General features: G+C 44.3%; 1 protein-coding gene across 2 annotated transcripts in view; it reads left to right on the top strand.

Annotated features, from left to right (window-relative positions):
* TANGO2 (transport and golgi organization 2 homolog) overlaps positions 1–26,090 on the top strand; it is a 263,204-nt gene that overhangs the window by 62,437 nt on the left and 174,677 nt on the right. The window contains exons 1-2 of one of the 2 annotated variants that reach the window (XM_040416308.1): positions 1,896–1,991; positions 19,748–19,883. In XM_040416308.1, coding sequence (XP_040272242.1) covers positions 19,828–19,883 — 56 coding nt within the window. In that variant the 5' untranslated portion in view covers positions 1,896–1,991; positions 19,748–19,827. Of the gene's footprint in view, positions 1–1,895; positions 1,992–19,747; positions 19,884–26,090 lie in introns of those variants that run through there. The other variant, XM_040416309.1, reaches the window with a different exon arrangement.

Below are 26,090 nucleotides of genomic sequence, written 5' to 3'. Positions count from 1 at the left end.
GATAACAACACACTCAAGATAATCTATAAGGTACTGTTGCTAGATTATAAGGTGAAAATGAGGTGAAAGGTTCGCTTTAAAGGTCTTCCGTTATGCATGCCGTCATAGAATTCCGTTATGGTCCGTGGTATCAGAATCCATAACACAATTATAATAAAACCCGAACCCCGAACTTGTAAAACCCAAGTTCGCTCATCCCTACTGGAGGTATGTAGTGATGTATTCTCCTGTATGAACAGATAGCATGCTGAAGGTAGGGATGTGCAGAGAGGGGGTGGGCCATTAGGTGGGGTCACAAAGCTTGCCTGTATGGGGTCCTGAAAGGCTTGTTAGGGGCCCTGTTTGCATGCACAGCATAAGGTACCTGTGAGGGGAGGGAAGCACAGGAGCAGGGAGAAACACATTAAAGGGGCTCTCCCATCTTGGACATTGGGGGCATATCGTTAGGATATGCCCCCAATGTCTGATAGGTGCGGATCCCACCTCCGAAACCTGCACCTATTTTTAGAACAGAGCCCGCAAAGGGATGGAGGGCACACTGCGCATGCGTGGCCACCCTCGATTCATCTCTATGGGCACGCCAAAGGTAGCTGAGCGACACACTCAGCTTTTTTGAGATGTCCTATTGAAATGAATGGGAAGCACACTGCGCAAGCATGGCCGCCCTCCATTCACTTCTATGGGACTTACGGAAATAGCCGAGTCAGTGTTTGGCTATTTTCGGTGCTTCCATAGAAATAAAGGAAGGGAGGCCGCACATGCATGGTGCGCCCTTCGGCACTTTGCAGGCTCTGTTCTAATGATAGGTGTGGGTCTCACTGGTAGGACTAGGGTTGCCACCCGGCCGATATCTCACCGGCAAGGCTGGTATTTTAGTTCACCTCCACTTGATTGCGCCGTGGGGAACACTTGCTGCTGACTGGAAGCTCAGGACAGGACCTGCGAGACGTCATCACACTGGAACGCAGGTCCTGTCCTGAGCTTCCAGTCAGCAGGGAGCGTTCACCACAGCGCGAGCAAATGGTGGAGGCGAGTGTTTTTATTTCCCCCCTTTTGTCAGAAGTAGAGAAGGGGGCACTGATGGGGGCATTATTCTTACTGGGGGCACTAATGGGGGCATTATTCTTACTGGGGGCACTAATGGGGGCATTATTCTTACTGGGGGCACTAATAGGGGGAATTATTCTTGCTGGGGGCACTATTCTTATTTGGCACACTAATGGGGGCATTATTCTTACCGGGGTGCACTAATGGGGGCATTATTCTTACAGGGGGAACTAATGGGGGGCATTATTATTACTGGGGTACACTAATAGGGCATTATTCTTACCGGGGTGCACTAATGGGGGCATTATTCTTACAGGGGGAACTAATGGGGGGCATTATTATTACTGGGGTACACTAATAGGGCATTATTCTTACTGGGGCACTAATGGGGGCATTATTCTTAATGGGGGCAGTATTAATTATGGGGGGCGCTAATAGGGGCATTACTTCACATCGCCATGACAATTTGGCCTTTATGGAAGTCACCCAAATATTTACTCTTGTCCATGACACCAACTTCCAAAACTGACTACTCACTAGCTGCCCATTATACCCCACCCCCAGACAGGTGTCAGGGGCATACTCTGTGCTAGTGGTGTGGCAATATACAATGTGAACCGATGACGTGTGATCGTCATCTATTTATAGCAGCTTGTATGTATAATAATAGGTCACTTTACCCCCAGAGCGCCAATCATGTTACAGCCACCACTAGGAACAATAACACCTCAGCCTCCTATCAGGAACCCATTTTTATATCATTTGTTCACGGAGGCAGCTGAAAGCGGATCTGTGATTGGTCATCTGCTGAGCTAGCTGCTCGATGATTTGCTAGGGCTCAGGCTGGTGGGCGGAGCTGGATACAGCTAGGAAGTGTTGTTTACGGGTTGAATACCGGAGCACGTCTTCAGGAGCGGCTTAACAAGTAGTGTACCGGCAGGAAGGTATGTGTGCCCGGTGTCGGCGCTCCCGCCTGCCATTGTCTGTTATGCTCTCCTGTCATAGAGGCTTGTCACTGACAGCACTGCTGATCTACCTACCACAGCTGTGGGTGGCTGTATAGCCCATGTCTGTACAACTGCTGCAGAGTCTGGGGGACGTGGAATCATCTCCTGTGTAGTTTGCTCTATATGACTGGACTGTGCTTAAAGGGGGTGTCCATCCACTGAAAGCTTATGAAAAACTGAATGGTATAATAGAATAAGGGTACTTTCATACTTGCGGCAGAGGATTCCGGATGCTGATCTGTCTCACAAATGCATTGCAATACTGGATCCGTTTCTCCGGTGTCATCCGTAAAAACAGGTCCGGTATTTCTTTTTTTTTTACATGTTTAAAGGTCTGCGGATGCGCAGACTGGAAAGCCGGATCCGTTTTGCCGTAACACTTAATGCCCGATCCTGGACTGATACATTTCAATGTAGGAGAGATAACTGCGGCATGCTGCGGTATTTTCTCCGTCCAAAAAACTTAAAAGAAACTAAACTGATGCATACTGAACGGATTGCTCTCCATTCAGAATGCATTAGGATAAGGGTCCATTTACACGTCCGTTGTTTCTTTCCTGATCTGTTCCGTTTTTTGCGGAACAGATCTGGACCCATTCATTTTCAATGGGTCCTGAAAAAAAATCAGACATTGAGCTGTCCGATTTTTTTCAGGACCCATTGAAAATGAATGGGTCCAGATCTGTTCCGCAAAAAACGGAACAGATCAGGAAAGAAACAACGGACGTGTGAATGGACCCTAAAACGGATCCGTTTTTTTTTCTCGTATTGAGCCCCGGGGACGGAACTCAATACTGGAAAACTTTAACGCAAGTGTGAAAGTACCCTAAATCGTACTCGCCCAGGGGTGGACTGGCCATACACCCAAAAGGGAAATTTCCCGATGGGCCAATGCCCCAGGGGCCCCCACTGACCCTAATAAGTGCCACCACCCAGGTACACAAACATCTGATGCTCTCAAAGTACAATTATAAAGTATAGATCTCCAATACGTTGCCTCGATCGTTTGCCGCCGCAGGTCCCAAGAGTGAAGTGGGCTCAATTCACAGTCAATCAGATGCGTTTTGTAGGACCGCGCGATTCTTGTCAGTTCAGGAGATGAACCATCCACCTGCATACATATAGGTAAAATATCGGATTCCACAGATATCCTCCTCCCCCACTGGGTCCTGTGGAATATCAAAAATCGCACCGATAGTGAAGCACTGCCATCATTCCTCACATGCACTACTGATGTTATACTCACAAGCGCACGTGGAAATTCGGGCACATCAAAAATATATTACCGCCTCGTACTCCTCCTGTCCTCTCTCCCATAGGCAGTTAAACGCCAGTGGTAATATAGATAAAATACAACAGCCTTGTGCTCCTGCCCGACCCGGGTTTCGCTCCAAGCTTCACCAGGGGCATATACCTCAATCATTAGCACAGGTATTTAAATATCCTCCCAGTTCCCCTCCCCCATTACCACCCTTTTCAAAAATTTCTATTAAACACCTTAAAACACTATGTAAAATCTTCTTACTGTTATAAAATTCACCAAACCACCTACAAATAATTTATACATCATTTGTCATTTTGGCCTCATGCACACGACCGTTGTTGTGTTCCGTTCCGCAAAATGGGGTTCCGTTGTTTCCGTGTGTCTTCCTTTATTTTTGGAGGACCACCAGACATAAAGGAATGTAAAAAAAAGTCTAAGACAGGTTTGCCATGCAAATGATAGGAAAAAAACGGACACGGACGACAATCTTGTGTGCCTCCGTGTTTTTTAGCGGTCCCATTGACTTGAAGGGGTCCGCAAACTGTTTTCCCGTGAAAATAATAGGACATATTTATTTGACGGACTGGAACCACGGATCATGGACGCGGATGGCAAAACGGTGCATTAGCCGAGTTTTCAACGGACCCATTGAAAATCAATGGGTCCGCAGAAAATCACGAAAAACGGCGCAACGGACACGGAATAAAACAACGGTCGTGTGCATGAGGCTTTTCCCTCAGAATAACCACCGCCGATCACATGTTTTCATTCATCCACAATATTGCTCCAATCCGTCATATGCCCTGGGAAACTACCACGTGGTTCTTGTCGACCAGTCCTGACCCGACAGCGCCGAGTCGAGTCCCTTCCTACTCACATGTCAGAATATGGAGCGTGGAAACATAGATCTTTCATAGGCACTCCTATTCTGTCAGGCACGGTTTTAAGTCAAATTCCACGTCCAGTCCCTGCGGCTGGATCGTATCCAGCTCATATATCCACTTTACTTCTCGACGGTCAATTCTCGCCCCCCCGCCAATTCGCCTTCACTATTTCAATCCCAGCAAAGATAAGCCCTCTTGGGTTTTTCTGATGAACAGTTTTAAAGTCTAATGACACTCCATGTGTCTCCAGACATTTCCTAATGTGTTCCTGTATGCGTGTTTTCAGTTTTCGCATGGTGCGGCCCACATACTGGAGGCCACACGGACACTCCAGCATGAAGACCACTCCTGAACTATCACATGTGATTTCTCCCTCAATTTTAGAGAGGACCTTTCATCAGTTTCGACATAGTCTAATTATGGTATTACCTTGTAGGGCGGCCCCCACTGATGCCATGAGCGTATTTTTATTTTTTTTCAAAAGCCCCCCCCCCCCCCCCCATTCGTCTGCTGTGGGCGTCTCCTTCTCTCTGGCTGTGCACGTGATCCAATCAGAGCAGACCGCTCACAGCCAGGCAGAAGGAGACGCCCACAGCAGAAGACTGCGTCTCCTCCCCATTGCGAGTTTAATGCTCATTATAATACAGCGCACCAAATCATCGGGGGACCACAGCGGATGCAAGGGTGGGGGGGGCTTTTGAAAAAAAATACACCCATGGCATCAGTGGGGGCCGCCCTACAAGGTAATACCATAATTAGCCTATGTCAAAACTGATGAAAGGTCCTCTTTAAAATCCTTATTTCTTTTATTAGAATGGATAATGGACACCCTGCTGTGGGAGGCAGAACCCACACCAAGAGAATCTATCTTCTCCTTTCTTCCCAATATCTATAGGAATGGCACTATGCACTAGATGGTTTCCAAGATTGGGGGCTTTTTAAAAAATAATCTCCGGACGGTCGGGGATTTCTTTTCCCAGGATAGGGTCATTCTTTAGTACTGTCCAATTCTTTCTGATAGCATTCCTTACGAGACCGACATGTGGTATATTGTGTAAGAAACGCAAAACGAAAGTCTTTATTAATCTTTTTAGCTCCTTCTCTATTCTCTACTTTTCCACTTTCTTCTATATTCCGACTACAGCCTTCTAATTCCTCCCTCACATATAAATCTCTCCTGTATGATCTGGCTTTGTTCCCTAAGCACGGTCACGTCAGTACAGTTATGGCGGACCCTTGTTATCTGCCCCTTCGGGATATTGTGTAACCAGGGGCCATAGTGGCAGCTATTAACCTCGATGTAGCCATTTATATCTGTCTCTTTGAAGAAGGTTTTTGTTTTCAGAATCCCTCCTTCAAAGAAAATGGTCAAATCCAAAAAGCTAACTTCATTACTAATACTGCTAGTAATTTTCAAGTTCCAGTGGTTTATATTCAGTTCCGCGATGAAGTCCTCTAAGCCTTGCCTTTCCCCTTCCCATATGAGCAGGCAGTCGTCAATATACCGCCGCCATATGGTTAGTTTACCAAATTGGGTTATTTTGGACAAGAATGGATTAATCCTCTCCTCCCAGAACGACATATACAAATTTGCAAAACTGGGGGCGAATTTCGCCCCCATCGCCGTCCCGACCTTCTGTAAATAATATTTATTATTGAACCACGTGGTAGTTTCCCAGGGCAGATGACCGATTGGAGCAATTTTATGAATGAAAGATATTGTGGATGAATGAAAGCATGTGATCGGCGGTTGTGAAAAGGACAATGATGTATAAATTATTTGTGGTTGGTTTGGTGAATTTTATAACAGTAAGAAGATTTTACATATTGCTTTAAGGTGTTTGATAGACATTTTTGAAAAGGGTGGTAATGGGGGAGGGGAACTGGGAGGATATTTAAATACCTGTCCTAATGAGGTATACGGCCCTGATGAAGCTTGGAGCGAAACCCGGGTCGGGCTGGAGCACAAGGCTGTTGTATTTTATCTATATTACCACTGGCGTTTAACTGCCTATGGGAGAGAGGACAGGAGGAGTACGAGGCGGTAATAATTTTTTGATGTGCCCGCATTTCCACGTGCACTTGTGAGTATAACATCAGTAGTGCATGTGAGGAATGATGGCAGTGCTTCACTATCGGTGCGATTTTTGATATTCCACAGGACCCAGTGGGGGAGGAGGATATCTGTGGAATCCGATATTTTACCTATATGTATGCAGGTGGATGGTTCTGATCTAGAGGGGTTATCTCCTGAACTGACAAGAATCGCGCGGTCCTACAAAACTCATCTGATGCTCTCAGCATTAAAGGGGTATTCTCATCTGAGACAATGGGGCCATATCTTCTAAACAGAGCCCCGAAAGTGTTGGAGGGCACACTGCGCATGCGCAGCCGTCCTCCATTCATTTCTATGTGGCGCCCGAAAATAGCTGAGCACTGGCTTGGCTATTTCCGTCGGGCCCATATAAGTGAATGGGAGTGGCGGTCGGTCATGCGTGGTTCGCTCCCATTCTCTTCTATGGGGAGAGCGCTTGGTGGTGGCCAGACCAGAGTCCTCCCGCCACCACTTTGGCTTGTTCGTTTCTCGATTATAGGTGCAGGTCCCTGTGGTGGGATCCACACTATCAGACAATAGGGGCATATCCGAGTGATATTCCCCCATCGTCTCAGGTGAGACAACCCCTGGCCAGAGGCCGCAGGTGCGCTCCTGAACTCAACTGTATTGTTGTCCTCAGGAAGATGGTACAGTTTTATACTGTATAATGGGCGGCAGTATAATACTGCCGCACTGTGGTATTTGGTTCTGCTGGGGCGGTATTTTGTTCTGCACTACAGTATTGCTGTCCCCACCTACTTCTGTTGTCACCTTCTGTCGATTTGGACCCATCTGCAGCATGGGGGCCACTTTAAATTCCCAGTCAGCCCCTGTACTCGCCAAACTTATCCCCCACTGCCCCCTGTTTTAGTGATTCCTGGGTTCTCCATTGGTCTCCAGCAATGACGTGACTAGTGTTGAGTGCGCGACTTTGCAAATAACCTAATTCGGTTCATCGGAGCCCATACATTGTAATACTGTACGGAGACGGATCTCCATACAGTAGACGTGACCACTAGAGCCAATCACTTTGAGATAGCGGTGACATGCCAACACCACTGAGGTCACTTTTGCAGAGGCTGATTTGCTGAAGGGGTTGCATGTCGGTGTTGACACGTCATTACTGGAGGCCAGTATACACAGACCATCCGGGAGCGTCGGAGGATCTGTTCGATAAGTATTACTTCCTTTATTATTTTATACCATTCTAATTTTTTCAAAAATTTTAAGTGGCTCGGCAACCCAAACACAGCTGTGATAAAGTTACACGGCAGTTTGTGTCATCAACATGGATCCTCAGTAATGGTAATGTTTTAAAGGGGTATGCTTTTTGATATTGATGACCTGTCCTGTGCATAGATCATCAAAATATCAGATCAGAGAGGTTCCAACACCCTGCACCCCCAGGTGAATGGAAACTGTACACTGGTGAGGTCACCACACAGTGGATGGAGCCTTCTGCTTCCAGATCCACCCACTAATGCGGTCAGTGTTATCCAATACATTCCAGAACTGTAAGGGTTACATGGCATCATAAATCAATATAATGCTATGTGACCCCGACAGTGCTGGGAGGTCAGGACGGGTGCTCTCCCTGACACACGCTGTGTAGTTAGCATTAGTTGCTTTGTTGTGTTTGTATTGTATTTTTGTTTTCTATAGTACATGTATTCAATGCATTGACTGCTCTTCTATGTCAGCTTCTTTTCACCAAATGACTGACCTGATCGCATTGTGTAAAAGTCAGTTGGTTTTTTTTATAGGGTCAGTTTTTACATGAAAATTCTGAGAAATGTTTCTGCTGATTCCCCATCTGCTACATTATCCTATGCAGTAAAAAGAAATGTAAAACTGACAGATTCTATTGGGCTGGAGTCACTCATGCAGTATTTGTGGCAGTTTTTGACACAGATTATCATGATTTAAACACAGGAGTAAATAATAAAAAAAAATTAAAAATTAAATTCTTTAACTGGTTCTCTACCAGTGACCAAAATGCAGTTGGATGCTAGTTCCTGCTCTTTGACATACATTTTCTTTATGCTGATCTCACAGGTATTGTCAGTGCACCAGCAAGATCAGTGGCAGGAGCGGAGCTTTATTGCTGGCAGTTTAACCGCTTAGATGGCTCCTTCAATAGCAAAGGAGTTCACTCTGTCAGTCTCTCAGGCCCAACAATGGCCTCCAGGTCTGCAATCTATGGAAACCTATTACGCCCTTCTAGAGGCTGGGTGAAGTAGGATGCCTGGCAGTGTAATTGTGACTCTTACATACACACTTAGGAGGTTATTTATTAAGAAGTCTACTCAAGTTTTTGGCATAAAAAAGCCCCAGTTTTGCGACTTTTTTTTTTTAACACCCATATGATCAAATTTTGTGGCGTGGCCGGGATATGGGCCCCGGGAAATGTACTAAAATGGGTGTAAAAGATGAGTGAAAACTTCTTCAGTCAGATGCTAGAGTAGTTTTCACTGCTGGAGGTGCACCTAATATATGACAAGGTATGCACCTCGTCCTAAATTTGCCGCTTCGCCTTGCAGAGCATGGGCTGTCAAAGGCCAGTGTAAAAAGCTGATAAATGACCCCCTTAAGCCCCTTTCACATGGGCGAGTTTTCCGCGCGGGTGCAATGCGTGAGGTGAACGCATTGCACCCGCACTGAATCCGGACCCATTCATTTCTATGGGGCTGTGCACATGAGCGGTGATTTTCACGCATCACTATATTGTGCGTTTTTCACGCAACGCAGGCCCCATAGAAGTGAATGGGGCTGCGTGAAAATCGCAAGCAAGTGCGGATGCGGTGCGATTTTCACGCATGGTTGCTAGGTGACGATCGGGATGGGGACCCGATCTTTATTATTTTCTCTTATAACATGGTTATAAGGGAAAATAATAGCATTCTTATACAGAATACAGAATTTTTATTTTTTTTATTTTTTTTATTTTTTTTTAACTCCCCTCTTCCACTTGTTCGTGCAGCCCGGCTTCTCTTCTTTTTCTTCTTTGAGGACCTGGGAGAAAAGGACCTTTGGTGACGTCACTGCGCTCATCACATGATCCATCACCATGGTATGCTAGCATACGGCGGGACCGCAATACGCGGGACACCGGCCGCGTGCATTCTTCATCACTTGAATGGGTCCGCAAATCTGGAGATGTGGAACGTGGTGTTCTGTTCTGTGATTCTGTTCCGCAAAATGTTAGAACTTGTCCTATCTTTTTGCAGAACGGACGGATTGCGGACCCCATTCAAGTGAATGGGGTCGTAATCCGCATGCTGCTGGCCCACGGTTGGTGCCCGTGCATTGCAGATTGCAATTTGCGTTCGTGTGCAAGAGGCCTTAGACAGAGGGGTGAGCTGGTAGGCTTGAGTAAGCAGTGACTGGCCTGCATCTCCCTTGTATCTGTAAAATGACAGACTAATTAAAGTGACTGCTATGATGATCTTAGAGGACTGTGAAGCTTTTACTTAGATTAAAGGGATTTTCTGGGGGAAAGATTGCATGTAAAAACAGAGCAGGAGAGGGCTGAAAATAACCATTATTTACAAACTGTCATCACTCACCTTACCGATCCCCCTTCGCTACTATTTTTCCGCGGTCCTACTTCCTAATATTAGGCCCAACACTCCAGAAACTGCTTGGACTGCACAGTTAGCCAATCACTTGACAAAGTGAGTCACCGCTTTGGTGATCGGGGTGATTGGCTTATCTGGGCAGTCCAAACCATTTCTAGTGTGTCAAGACTGAGACCAGGGAGGGGCGTAAAGCAGGGACCAGAGCAGTGCAGGCTATAAAGTGAAAAATGCTCTCCATTTTAAATACTCTCCAACCCCATTTTTACAGACCATGGGCCTCATTTATCAGAAGTGTCTTAACAGGAAAACTGTCTTACTTGACCATAACAACCAATCAGAGCTCACCTTTCAATTTTTCAGAGGACTTTAAGAAACCAAAGGCGAGCCCTGACTGGTTGCGATGAGCAACTAAGACAGTTTTCCCATTAGACCGTTTTCCATTTCACCACCATGACAGCACACATGAGAGATTGACCCCTGACCTCTGTAGGGGCAGGAACAGAGAAAGGTTAAATTGACCCCTCCCACCACCATACACCAGTGAGTTCCTGCCCCTACAGTGGCCAGGACGGAGTAAGTCCTCTCTGCCAATCAGGGAGGTGAAACATATTGTGTACCCCTTATTTTTTATTTTCAGTGTAACTGGGAGATACTTAGGGAGCTTGGCGCTTCCCTCGCGGTCATCTCGTTCCGGGTATGTCCCCTGCTCTCCGGAGGCGCATGCCGAAGCTGACAGGGAGACGGCAGGGTCTCGCTCCCTGTTAATCAGGACCCTGCCCTGCGACTGCCACGGCCTCCTATCTCCTAGTGAGATCAGCTGGCCAAGACGTCGCACGTGTGCGGGCGTCTGACGTCACTTCCGGGTCAAGGAGTATACCCGGAAGTGACTTGATCTCAGGAGGGGGATTTAAAAAAGCTCCGTTCCTTGCCGACACAGCCGCATCATGTCGGACCATGAGCTACAGCAACCCAACGAGCATGACGCTCCAACGCTTCAAACTGTGAGTGTACACTTCTGTGTAGTGGCAGCAGACCCACCAAGGAAAGGGTCTATAGTGGGGATTATAGGAGGTGGTTTAGTTAACTCCTATGGAATGCCTCCCCTTGGGCTGGTACCCCACATTTCAATCTATACCGCACTTTCTGTTGATGTACTATACATTGAATCCTGCATTAATACAGCTGCTCTCTCATAGGTCTCTAAACAAAACTTGAAGAAACTCAGGAAGACTATGAGATGCATCCAATGCTGTGCTAAACTTCCTGATAAATATACTAAAAAGCTCTGTAAGGAGTGTATTAAAAAAATCGTGAGAGACGAACAGCCGTCTATCATGCAGGAATTCAAGTCTATGATCCAAGAGGAAGTTAGATCTTCATTGGCATCCTTTCGCGAAGAAGCCCTTGCAGCGCCTCGGCCAAAACGCCAAAATTGATAGATATATCCTCCTCAGACTATGACGGGTTGGAGGACGAGGCTTCCTCATCTAAAAGAGATGAAGACGAGCATCCCTTATCGGAAGGGGAAATAACAGATGAATAAAAAGAAAATCTTTTTCTCCATAGCGGAGATTAATGACCTTTTAAAAGCGGTTAGAGACACTATGGGTGTAGAGGATGTCCAAAAACTTCACTCAGTTCAGGAGGAGATGTTTGGGGATTTAAAACTAAACGTTTTAGAGTTTTTCCCATAAACGAAAATATTAAAGAAATGATTGTGGACAAGTAGGCATCCCCTGAGAAAAAATTAGGCATTTCTAAGGAATTCAAAAACAGGTTATTATTTGATCCCACTGAATCTAAGGTGTTTGAGGAAATACCTAGAATTGACATCCAGGTAGCAAAGGTAAATAAAAAAAAAAACTCGCTACCTTTTGAAGATTCTTCCCAATTAAAAGATACCATGGAAAGAAAAGCAGATATCCTCCTGAGGAAGTCTTGGGAAGCGGCAATGTATTGCCTCAAAACAAATATCACCGCTATCTCAGTGGCTAGGTCGATGTATCTCTGGTTGAATGAGCTAGAGAGACATCTAATTAATAAAACATTGCGGGAACAGATAATAGATTCAATACCATTATTGAAATCAGCGACAGGCTTCCTAGCTGATGCCTCAGCAGAAACTATTCGTTTTTCAGCTAAAGACGCGGCTCTATCCAATGCCGCCAGAAGAGCTCTTTGGATGAAATCCTGGGGGGGAGATATAGCATCCAAAATGAAGTTATGTTCGATATCTTTTTCTGGGGAGTACGTTTTTGGCCCCGTCCTGGACACGATCCTAGAAAAAGCTACGGGCAAGAAAAAAGGTTTTCCTGAAGATAAGCCGACAAAAAGAAAATTGCCCTTTCGTCCACAGTTTATTCAGGGAAAATCCTTTCGTGGAAAAGGAAAAACGGGCCGCTGGAGCTATGCAAAAGGGCGACGGGGTAGAGGATATCTTCTTAATCCCCAAAACAAATCCAATGACACCAGGATAGGGGGAAGACTAAAAACCTACCCGCAGTGGAAATCCGTAACTTCAAATCCTTGGGCTTTAAACATAATAAAGGACGGGTACAGGATAGATCCCCCCCCCCCCCCCCAAAAAAAAAAAGATTCAAAATCTCTCATCATCCGGCACAGTTACCATTGATTTGGGAAAAAATTCAGGATCTCCAAAAATTAGGAGTAGTAATTCCAGTCCCTTTATCTCAACAGAGGCAGGGCTATTACTCAAACCTATTCCTAGTAAAAAAAAACAAAAAACGGGGGCACCTATCGATTGTTCGCCATAAAAGATCACATAGGGAACCTAGTCCATTTTCAATTCGTCGCCCTCCCCTTCGGAATATCATCTGCCCCCAGAATATTCACCAAATTAATCGTAGAAATTGTCGCCCTTTTGAGAACTCAGGGTCTTACAATCGTCTCCTACTTAGACGACTTCCTAATCATATCAGACTAAGAACAACAAATAAAAATAGATCGAGACAGGTTTTGCGACCTTTTAAAAAATCTAGGATGGATAATAAACTTAAACAAGTCCTGCCTATCACCACAAACAAGGGTGAAGTTTCTGGGAGTTCTTTTCGACTCTACAAAACAGACTTCCTTCCTTCCAGAAGAAAGGATAGGAAATATACAAAAAACAGTTAGAAGGTTTTTAAAAAGGAGGTTTTATTCCATCAGGGAGACAATGAGTCTCTTAGGGCAGATGACAGCCTGTATTGTTGCAGTTCCATGGTGTCAGGCCCACTACAGAACCCTCCAGGCTTGGCTCCTGAAGAAGTGGGACAAGCACCAGTCATCACTAGACCAAAGGATTCGGATCCCAGGGCACGTAAAAAGCTCCACACTCTAGTGGTTGGATTCAAAAAAGCTAAGGAAGGGCATAGAATGGCAAAAAAACACCAGCTATAATTATCCAGACCGACGCGAGCGGCACAGGATGGGGAGCAAAAGTCAACACAGACCTCTATCAGGGAATCTGGTCTACGGAGATAGCAATGCGATCCTCGAACTATCGGGAACTCAGAGCAGTATGGGAGACCTTGAAGGCGGCCTCAGCAGAAATAGTAAACAACCACATAAAAATCTCAGACAATGTGACAACAGTATCCTACCTAAAACATCAGGGGGTACAAGATCAGTAAAACTTCTGAATCTATCCACAAAAATATTCTTCTGGGCAGAGGGAAAAATAAAATCTATCTCTGCAATTCACCTAAAAGGAGAACAAAACTTAATAGCAGATTTTCTGAGCAGGACCACCATAGATCAGGGAGAATGGTCCTTAAACAGCGAAATATTCGACCTGGTGGTAGAAAAGTGGGGTCTCCCATCAATAGACCTATTCACATCCAAACTAAACGCAAAAGTCCCATTGTTTTGCGCTCTGAACCCAAGGGACAATCCTTGGGCAATAGATGCGGAGCCGGCAAAACTAGAAAGCCATGCAGGAGTCGGCAAAACTAATCCTAATAACCCCGTTCTGGCCCAAGAGAAGTTGGTTCTCCATACTAATGAAACTATCGCCACAGGAACCTTTAACTCTTCCACTCAGGAAAGATACCTTGTTCCAGGGCCCGATCTCGCATCCACATCCGGAACTCTTCAAACTAACAGCATGGATCCTGAATCCAACATCCTAAGACGCAAGGGTCTTTCTGAAAAGGTAATATGTACTCTCAAGGCAAGTAGGAAAAAAGTTACTGGTGCCATTTACCTCAAAATATGGAAAAAAATTCTGTATCTGGAGTGGAGAGGACACACCTAACAATTCAGAGCCCAATATCCAGAAGATCCTAGACTTTCTTCAAAAGGGTCTAGAACTAGGCCTCAGACCTTCTACCCTGAAGGTTCAGATCTCAGCCCTAAGTGCCTTCTTTGACAGTGAACTGGCCAGTCATAGATGGATCAGGAGATTTATTAGATCCGCATCTAGACTAAGACCTTCAATCAGACCCTGGATGCCTTCCTGGGACTTAAATACGGTTCTTAAAGGACTGACAGGGGCTCCATTTGAACCTTTAGAAGACATCTCCTTAAAGAACCTTTCACAGAAAACAGCTTTCCTGATAGCCATATTATCAGCTAAGAGGTTAAGCGAAATCCAGGCCCTTTCAATTCGGGAACCATACCTCACTATACAAGACAGGATAACCCTCAAACTAGATCCAGGGTTTTTACCCAAGGTAGTAACCGATTTTCACAGAAACCAAGAAATAATATTACCTTCCTTCTGCACAAACCCCAAAAATCCTGGGGAGAAGCAATTCCACTGCCTGGATGTCAGAAGAACGGTCCTCAAATACCTAGAAAACACCAAGGACTTACGCCAGGTGGACAATTTACTTATCCAATTCCAAGGAAAGAATAAGGGCAAAGCAGTATTAAAGGCAACCATCGCTAGATGGATCAGACTGACGATTCCTATTAGTTGCCCCGTAGGAGTTAAAGCTCATTCTACAAGGGCAATTTCCTCATCTTATGCAGAAAAAGCAGGGGCTTCTCTAGAACAAATATGCAGAGCAGCCACATGGTCTAGTATGAATACTTTTGTAAAACACTATAGATTGGACTTATCCAGATCCTCAGATCTTTCTTTCAGGAGGAAAGTTTTACAAGCCATAGCCCCCCCTTAATGTTCGTAATCTGGTAGGTCTCTCATGTGTGCCGTCATGGTGGTGAAATGGAAAACTGGAATTAGACTTACCGGTAATTCAGTTTCCATGAATCCACCATGACTGCACAATATCCCACCCAAAAAAAAAAAAATATATATATATACAATTTATATATATATAAAATAAAAATTTAAATATATACTGGTATGAGGAAATACCAAAAAATAAATAAATGCATGTTTCACTTATAGTGTTTGTCGGAGCACTGTAATCTGGAACTTACTGGTGTATGGTGGTGGGAGGGGTCAATTTAACCTTTCTCTGTTCCTACCCCTACAGAGGTCAGGGGTCAATCTCTCATGTGTGCCGTCATGGTGGATTCATGGAAACTGAATTACCGGTAAGTCTAATTCCGCTTTGGATAAATGAGACGCAATGTTCCCCCTGAAAAATCCCTTTTAGGCTTGTTGTGGAAATTTTATTAGGATGTGTATTTAATCTATTGTGAATTGTCATCATGTCTCTCAGTGTCAGGGTAAGCCATTGGAGTGGATATCTTCCTGTGTATGTCCTGTCACAGCTGCTGGGCGCAGAGGTCTCCATCGGCGAATGGTCCATGTGCTAATCACTGGGCTGTGGGCCGGGGGAGACTGATGTGTTCAGCAGAGCAGTGTTTTGTTGGCTGATGTATGGACGCCGGCTAGGGCCCCCGCGCAAGACGCGGATTTATTGGCTTGGCGTGGATGCATTTGTTAAGAGAACAATATATGAAAGGAACGTGCGTTTGTTGTCTCTAGTGCGCCTGATCAGCCGTGGAGATAATGACGTTGTCCTGTAAATAAACATGCATGAGGATCATAGTAACTTTATCTGGCATTGATCACTGAGCAAGGCTGCATAAAGTTAACTCCAGTGGTTATAGGATACATGTGTTTGTTAGCTAGGTTATTGTAAATGATGGTGTCTTGTCTTCCCATGTCATCACTTCCTGCATCCTTGTTATGGGCCAGCCCCTTTTACACCTTTTGTGAGTAAATAAAAGAAACAGACTGGGCAGGGGGGGAAGGGAGTTGCTCAGCAGAACTTAACCTGAAAACACCTCTGGCTGACTGCGGTTGAGAGATTTACCTTTTCCTTACACAAAGCCTGATGAGAGCGGATTTCTAATATTAATATTTCTACAACAGATAATATTTCTACAACAAGCTTTAGGGCTCTTTCACACAAGCAGATGCCGTGCGGGTAATCTGCTGCATGAAAGACAGCCAAGCCCCGCTCCGGACAGCAGAGACATGATTCATAATGCTCTTTTTCTCTCTGTGACCTTTTTACTACAAAATCTCGGTGACAACTTTATCTCACTGTGATTTTGTAGTAAAAAGGTCAGAGAGAGGCAAGGAGCATTATCAGTCATGTTAATGCTCCGAGTCTCTGCTGTCCGGAGCGGGGCTTGGCTGTCTTTCACGCAGAAGATTACCCGCACGGCATCCGCACGTGTGAAAGAGCCCTTAATCTTCTCTGCCTCATTGCTTCGATAAAGATGTCAGGTCCTCCTGGTGTCTACAGAACATCCTCGTTGCCCCTGAAGTCCATTTTCACATCATCGTTTGCTTCTAATGTGGCGCCTGTTGTGACTTTACAGTGGATACATAAATTTAGAAGGCAGTCAGGATAATGTGCACCAATTCACAGGCAGGTTCAATTTCTGGAAAGGGATTTTGTCTTCTATTACTTTCTTACCATACCGTAGGCTGATAAAACCTAGGAAGCCAGTTGAGAGCTTAAATAAAAGGGAAAAAATCATGCTGAGACCTGGGTTTAGGAGTCATTGCTACTAATCTTGCTGAAGACATATCCTCCTTGGCTGCAAAACATATCCTGCTGGTGCTTAGATTTGACTGAGCGGCTCCTGAGTTCAACATTATTTAGTCTTCACAACTATGATGGGGAGATGTGCCTGAGACTTGTTGGCGTCTAGCTGTGATTCGGCTGTTGCCGCACCTGCCGTCATGTTTCTGCTGGATGCAGAGGTCCTGCTCTCTGCACATTTTATCCACTGTGTCATAAGCCTCAGACACCCTCAGGTTGTAAATCTGCAATGTTATTTGACAGGAGCTACCGCAGGTGGCAGGACGTTTAATTGCAAAAATCATTGTCCTTGTTCTGTGCCCTAACTCACGGCTATTCTTAAAAGGAGAGGATCAGAAAAGCTTTCCATGTAGGCCCATAATCACTTAGTTTATTTAATCAATGGCTGAATACAATTTAGTGTCTTAGTATTGAGCATATTTCAGCGTATGTAGTTCCCCTCTATACCAAGTGACCTATTATTACATTTTAATGAGTGATGGAAATACCACTTCATTTTTTTCTCTCCCTTTTTGTACGTCACATGCCCTTCATTTATAACATGAGCGACGTTTAGGCTACATTCATACGACCATATTTACGTATCCGCAGAACACAGATACCAGCCGTGTGTGTTCCCCATTTTGCGGACCGCACATGGCCGGCCCTGTGATAGAAATGCCTATTCTTGCGGACAAGAATAGCACATGCTCTATCTTATTTTGTGGGGCCGCGGAACAGAACTACGGATGCGGACAGTAAGTGATTGCAATATGAGAGTGCAATAAGTTTATTGGGGAAAACTGGACAATTGAAGGTGGGCACTAGTACCCTGTTGAGCCACCTCTAGCCTGGATTCAAGATGAGATACGGTTGGGCATGGAGGCATACAGGTTCTGTATGATATCCTGCAGCACATTTGCCCACAGATGTTGCAGCTGGTCCTGGAGATCATACACTCTTGTAGATTGCCGAAGCTGGCGTCCCAGTTGGTCCCATAGATGCTTGATTGGCGATAAATTGGGTGACCAGGAAAACCAAGGAAGTGATGTAATCTTGTCGAGACATTCCTGAGAAACCCTTGCTCTTTATGGGAGAGCATTATCCTGCTGGAAAATGCCAGTTGAAGGCCCTGCCATGAGAGGCAACACATGTGGCCGCAGGGTATCCTGCATATATTACTAAGCCATCCCTTGTTTCACTACTAGGAGTGACTGAATGTTGTATGCGATGGCTTACCAGATCATCACACTAGCAAAGGCAGGATTGAAGCGCTCACCATGAGGCCTCCATAATCAAAACTGACCGTCATGGGATCCCATACAGAACCTGGATTCATTGCAAACGATGATACGGTTCCAGTTTGTAGCAGTCTAGGTTTCTCATTCAGAACATCACTACAAACTAAGGCCTCTTGCCCACGACCATATGCCCTCCGAAATATACGGAACGTGAGCGGGCCATATGTCCCAGAGCGGCATTGATCGTGCGCACAGGAGCACACAGCATCATAGATTGCAATGATGCTGTGCACGTCGCGGGACTATTGTCCCGCACTCATTTGATCAGGGCATATGGTCGTGGGCAAGAGGCAAGATATCTAGCTGCCAATGACAAGACACGTATTGGCACTATTATGCTAAATTTCCTTCTGCTAAGCTTCTGGAAATGGTCTGGGCAGAGACCGTGCGTAATGATTGTGGAACAATGAAATAATCAGCAGATCAAACAATCCTCTCTACTGGTGGTCTTTCTGGCCCATCTTGAGCCTGTTTGCAGTGTGTGTGTGTTCCCTCACATAGCCACTGCTCCCAACTGCTGTCAGTACAGATCATTAGAGTTTATGACAGGATGGAACACACAGCATTATAATTCATTAGAGTGCCATGGATGCATGTTATAGGCGCAGCATTTAGGACAGGCAATACCTCTGACACATGGAGCCTATTTCTTGCACTGAATACACTAGTGTGAAATTTGCCTAAGTATCTGTGGGTTTAAACTTTCCTTCAATGCTTCTAAATCATACTGATATTTCAGTTGGCTTCTCATTGGCCTGTGTGTGTTTGTATCTGAAATTAGGAAATTAGATTATGAGCCCTAATGAAGACAGGCCGGTGGCAGTGGTAAAGGTCTCTCTAAAATGCTGCAGAATACATTGGTGCTATAATTAAAGAGGTTTTCCGAGATTCAGCTATTGATTACCTATCTTCAGATAGGTCTGACAACCAGGACCCCTGCCGATCAGCTGTTTAAAGAGACTCTGGTGCTCCGGTCTGTGCTATGGTCTTTTCCTAGTCCATTGACATCATGTTCATCGGTCGCATGGCCTAGGCACAGCTCAGTCCCATTCAAGTTAATGGGGCTGAGCTGCAATACCAAGCACAGGCACTATCTAAGGGATGGCACTGTGCTTGGTAGGCTGCGAGGAACCCGCAGCGTTCCTGTGAGAATAGTTCATCCATATCTGAATCTCAGAAAACCCCTTTAATGGAAAATATAAATAAATTATATAAATGTCATGATCTCGAAATCCTCATAGAAAGACCGCAGAAAATGTAAGGTCTCAAGTCAAGAAAATACTGGTTTCAGCTTTGATGTACAAATTGTAATATTCCTGTATTTTAGGATTTATTATTATTCACCTTCCAGTGTTTCTCATGTAAAAGCACCGTATTAAATCCCATTTAAATGACATTTGAAGCTGTAGGAATGTGTTGGCGTGATCTAGATAAATGCAGCTCATTAAGACAAATGCGCCTTTGGTGTCCTGTTGGTTTTAAAATTGAGTGCTGCTAATGGGAACTGTGGGAAATTTAAATTTCGGCTTTCAATAGTAGGTGGTGAGGTTTAGAAATGAGATTACGAAAGTATTTATTACATTAGTTTTTCATTTTTTTATTCTCTTTTTATCTGCAGGCAACTGAGGAATCATCCATGAAACAGTGATCACTCCGTGCAGCGACACTTTGACATCTGTGTCCTACCAGAAACTCCTCATGTGCATCATTTTTTTCAAGTTTGATCCCCGCCCTGTCTCCAAGAATGCTTACAGGTACATACCAACATTTTTCAGCCTACACAGCTGTATGGATGGGCTATGAAAACATTATTTGCAATTTGTTACCTTTCTGGAAATCTTACAGTAGCCACCCAATATTGTATTGTAGTCAGGTTTTATCATTTATTTTTTTTAATCTTATTATTTTCAAAACTATACATTATACAATAGAAGATAAGCAGTCAGAGAATGTCCACTGAGGAGGAAATAAAATATATGCAATCGGAAATGATATTTAGTCACAAAAAATACCCTCAGCAAAGAAGCATAATAAACAGGATATATGAGCAAAGATAAACAGAAGAGAAAAATAAAGGTGGGGGGGGGGGGGGGGGGGGAGAAAAAGGGAAAACACAGATGCGCAACCCAAGTCTGCATTGTAAGTAAAGAGACCATAAAACTACCTGTTGGTTTAACCAAACCAAAAATCGAGGATCTGTCTTGTAAGAGGTCCAAGGCATTCCTTGTCTTTCGACCCTATACAATCTGTCATGGTCTTCCCCCATTAGGATTTCCATACAATTAATATGAGTCAGTTCGGCGATCCACTCGCCAATCGAGGGAGCTACTACAGGTTTCCATTTTCTAGGTATCGCCATATGGGCTGCTGATAGAAAATGATGTAGGAGTCCTTTATTACAGCTAGAAATGGAGCCAGAAATAAAAGATAAAAGTGTTATTTGGGGTGAGGGCAATAAAGTGGAGTTCATGCTTTGGGATAAATATCAAAGACCAATGCCACGGCTGCAGGATATGAGTCATATTCCCAATGGCCAAATTACAGCGCCAGTATAAGTCAGAAGACCTAAGGGTAACGTTTATGGTGGAGGTCTGTGCAGCTGTACCAACCAGACACTATTTTGAAATTCTTTTCCTGTGTTTGGTTTGCCAAATCTTTGCTAGTCGGTATAAGAGAGGGAGATATTTACATTGGGGGAAAAAAGTATTTGATACACCAGCGATTTTGCAAGTTTTCCCACTTACAAAGAATGGAAAGGTCTGTCATTTTTATCGTAGGTACAAAGAAAGAATCGGAAAAAAAAATCCAGAAAATCACAATGTATGATTTTTAAATACTTACCGTATATGCCGGCATATAAGACGACTGGGCGTATAAGACGACCCCCAACTTTTACACTGAAAATATAGAGTTTGGGATATACTCGCCGTATAAGACTACCCCTTTTTCAACACACAGCAGTACATTACTGCATCCCACCACCATCCCTGGGTACCTCTGCCATCCCTGCATCCCACCACCATCCCTAGATACCACTGCCATCCCTGCATCCCACCACCATCCCTAGATACCACTGCCATCCCTGCATCCCACCACCATCCCTAGGTACCACCGCCATCCCATGGTATCACCACCATCCCTGCATCCCACCATCTTCCTTGTCCTCCCTCCCTGCCTCCCAGACCCTAAACATGTGCCACCTATACCCTGAACATGTTTTTGTTATGTTATTCTTCATATTCACATTCACATATGCACATCTGCGCCGCACTTAGATACGCCGCACGGAGATCTTGCACATGCGCAGGAGCGAGATGCGAGCGGCCGTGAGGATCCCGTGTATCCATGCTCGCCGCATGAAATCTCGCACATGCGTAGGAGCGAGATGCGATCGGCCGGGAGGATGGCGGTAAAAGGAGCATACAAGGTACAGAGCAGGGGGGAGGCAAACAAGGTACAGAGCAGGGGGCGGTATACAAGGTACAGCGCAGGGGGGGCATATGCCGTGGGTTACATCGCAGCTCTCAGCTGCTGGGGATACAAGGCAATAGCCCGGGCTCTCTCTGTTGATAATTCGGGCGTCCCGGCACTGCAGCGCCCGCCATACCCGGCTTATAAGACGACCCACGACTTTTGAGAAGATTTTCATGTGTTAAAAAGTAGTCTTATACGCAGGAATATACAGTAATTTGCATTTTATTGCTTGAAATAAGTATTTGATCACCTACCAACAAACAAGAATTCTGGGTCTTACAGACCTGTTAGTTTTTCTTTAAGAAGCCCTCCTACTCTGCACTCATTACCTGTATTAACCCCTTCAGGACCCTTCCATTTTTCACCTTAAGGACCAGGCCATTTTTTGCAAATCTGACATGTCACTTTGTGGCGATAACTTTTAAAACGCTTTTACTTATCCAGGCCATTCTGAGATTGTTTTCTCTTCACGTATTGTACTTCATGACAGTGGTAAAATTTATAGTAAAGAGACCAACACTCCGTAATTCCAATGATGAAAAAATGATTTCTTTTATTCGTCACCCATATGTGACGCGCGTTTCGACACTAGTCTGTGTCTTTATCAAGGTACAGGTGATAACAGCTCACAGTAGTATACAAATGGCACCATTAAATACAATTCAAATAACCCGCCTCTTAACCACGTAAGCAGTCACATGGCGAGGGGCGGGCTGAACCGTCCCCGGCCATGTGATCAGTCACGGGGTCAGGGCGTCCTACTGCTAGGCAACCCAACCAAACAAACTAATCAAGAGTGGAGTTCAGTAAGATATGTATCTGGTCCATATATTATTATTTATCAAAACAATTTTGATCCCTTACACATCTCATTTATATAATCCATGGGTAACGATACATTGTAATTAGACCGTCTCCTCCTCATACAAAAACGGACATATGGTCACGGAGGCAATAATGTCAGTCACACGATATATCATATGACATAGCACCATTGTCCCCGTTCCGGAAAATGTTATAAAGGAATATCACGTTTCACAAGAAATAGGTTGTGCTGCAGTATTTAAAAAGATTCATGTCAGGTTCAGACATATACAGAGAACCACGGTATCAATATTTGATTACAAAGCAATAGCATGCATAAATACACAATGACAGACCACAATTATCTATTACACACATAGGATCAGAGAAAACTATTGAGTGAATATTCCTTATTTAGGCCTTTGGGCGCAAGCGTCTCAAGTCGATGGATCCAATATGCTTCACGCTGGTGGAGCATCTGGATCCGATTTCCTCCACGTCGAGGTAAGGTCACTTCTTCTAAAATTTGAAAACGCAATTGTGAGATGCGGTGATTTTTTTCTTTAAAATGTTGGGGAATAGGCAGCAGAACATTTTCTTTCCTAATTGTAGACTTATGTTTTGCTACCCGGTCCTTCATACGCATTGTCGTCTCTCCAACATAGCACAACCCACAGGGACATTTAAGTAAATAAATCACAAAACTGCTGTCACATGTGAAATGACCCCGAATGGGGATTTGCTGTCCTGTCTGTGGGTGTGCTATGTTGGAGCCTTTGATCACATTGGAGCAGTGAACGCAGTTAAGACAGGGAAATGTTCCCTTCCTGACTGTAGAGAAAGTGAGTTGCCGCCGAGGCATCCTGTCACTCCCTACGTCTGCCCGGACAATCATGTCCCTAATATTTTTATTTTGCTTGAAACACATCATGGGACGGTCCCTGAATTCCTGAATCTCAGGATATGATTTTTGTAAAATGTTCCAGTGTTTGTAGATGACAGCCTTAACTCGGTCCATCCAAGGATGGTATTTTACCACTAGCGGTATTCTCTGTCCTTTGTCTTTCCTTTCTGTGGGATTTTTTATCTTATCTAGCTGTTGATGTAATAGATAGGGCGGATAGCCTCTGTCTATAAATTTCTCAGTCATCTCCCGTAGCCTAAGATCACGTGTGTCCTGATCCATAACAATATTGGCCACTCTTCTATATTGTGAGTATGGCAAGGATTTTTTTTACAGTAGATGGGTGATTACTTTGGAATGACAAAAGACTATTCCTGTCAGTTTTTTTGACATATAAGTCAGTGGTAATTCTGTTGTCAGTTTCCCTAATCACCCATGTGTCAAGGAAGGAGACACGTTGTGGATCTTGGTGCAGGGTAAATTTCAGCTCTGGTCTTATGTTATTGATGTAGTCCACAAAGGTCATAAGGGTCTCAATGCTGCACCGCCATATGCAAAAAACGTCATCTATAAAACGTTTCCAAAATATGCAATGATTTTGATATAGCTCACTTGGGTAAATATATTCTCTCTCAAAGTGTGCCATATAGCAATTTGCATATGGCGGTGCAGCATTGGACCCCATCGCGGTCCCGCACCGCTGCTGAAAAAAAGTATCCTGAAATAAAAAATAATTGCGGCGTAAGACAATGGACAGTAAAGAAATAAAAAATTCTTTTTCATGTGCCGAGTACAGGCTGTCATCTAGTAACCTCTGGACAGATTCCAAAAATCATATCCTGAGATTCAGGAATTCAGGGACCGTCCCATGATGTGTTTCAAGCGAAATAAAAATATTAGGGACATGATTGTCCGGGCAGACGTAGGGAGTGACAGGATGCCTCGGCGGCAACTCACTTTCTCTACAGTCAGGAAGGGAACATTTCCCTGTCTTAACTGCGTTCACTGCTCCAATGTGATCAAAGGCTCCAACATAGCACACCCACAGACAGGACAGCAAATCCCCATTCGGGGTCATTTCACATGTGACAGCAGTTTTGTGATTTATTTACTTAAATGTCCCTGTGGGTTGTGCTATGTTGGAGAGACGACAATGCGTATGAAGGACCGGGTAGCAAAACATAAGTCCACAATTAGGAAAGAAAATGTTCTGCTGCCTATTCCCCAACATTTTAAAGAAAAAAATCACCGCATCTCACAATTGCGTTTTCAAATTTTAGAAGAAGTGACCTTACCTCGACGTGGAGGAAATCGGATCCAGATGCTCCACCAGCGTGAAGCATATTGGATCCATCGACTTGAGACGCTTGCGCCCAAAGGCCTAAATAAGGAATATTCACTCAATAGTTTTCTCTGATCCTATGTGTGTAATAGATAATTGTGGTCTGTCATTGTGTATTTATGCATGCTATTGCTTTGTAATCAAATATTGATACCGTGGTTCTCTGTATATGTCTGAACCTGACATGAATCTTTTTAAATACTGCAGCACAACCTATTTCTTGTGAAACGTGATATTCCTTTATAACATTTTCCGGAACGGGGACAATGGTGCTATGTCATATGATATATCGTGTGACTGACATTATTGCCTCCGTGACCATATGTCCGTTTTTGTATGAGGAGGAGACGGTCTAATTACAATGTATCGTTACCCATGGATTATATAAATGAGATGTGTAAGGGATCAAAATTGTTTTGATAAATAATAATATATGGACCAGATACATATCTTACCGAACTCCACTCTTGATTAGTTTGTTTGGTTGGGTTGCCTAGCAGTAGGACGCCCTGACCCCGTGACTGATCACATGGCCGGGGACGGTTCAGCCCGCCCCTCGCCATGTGACTGCTTACGTGGTTAAGAGGCGGGTTATTTGAATTGTATTTAATGGTGCCATTTGTATACTACTGTGAGCTGTTATCACCTGTACCTTGATAAAGACACAGACAACGCGCGTCACATATGGGTGACGAATAAAAGAAATCATTTTTTCATCATTGGAATTACGGAGTGCTGGTCTCTTTACTACAAGTATTCAGGTATCTACCCTTTGACCGCGCACCTGGACCGCGACTGATGCGCAGTGCCGCCCATTCATTTATTTCAGTGGTAAAATTTAGTCAAAATGTTTTTTTTTTATTTATAAAAAAATTCTAAATTTACCAAACATTTTGAAAAATTAGCAAATTTCAATTTCTCTACTTTTATAATAATCAAAGGGTTTTGGAACCGCGCTGCTAGAGACTATGTCTCCCGGTCAACAGTAGATAGCACAAAGGGTATAAGCCCCTCTCCTCGACACCCAAAGGATCCGATCTCCCCAGACCTCCTCCTCTGCAGGGTTAAAGAAGATAGGCAGAATAGTGAAGCACCCTTTGCAATCTTTTCATAAAAGGTTTTATTCTACTCACAAAAGTCGGTAGATAAAAGGCATAAAATACAAATCACTCGTCACGTTCCTGCCCGACCCGGGTTTCGCTGCCTCCCTTCTTCAAGGGCGGTAACTGCGCATGCTTGCAGTCAGGCCCTTTAAATAGCCCAGCTGATCTCATTACACAAGCCGGTGTAGTTCCGGACCATATACCAAAATTCCAAAAGCAACATTTACAAATCATACATGATAAAATCACAATTGGTGATCCTTAATACAATCACACTTAAGACATTAGACTAAAAGAAAGAAAATTTCTCTTACTATTACCAGTCCATATATAT

This window comes from Bufo bufo, chromosome 2 (assembly GCF_905171765.1).
Source record: "Bufo bufo chromosome 2, aBufBuf1.1, whole genome shotgun sequence".
In the NCBI taxonomy this organism is placed as follows: Eukaryota; Metazoa; Chordata; class Amphibia; order Anura; family Bufonidae; genus Bufo; species Bufo bufo.
The sequence above is the reverse complement of the archived record's forward strand: the minus strand, read 5'-3'. Positions and strand labels throughout refer to the sequence as shown.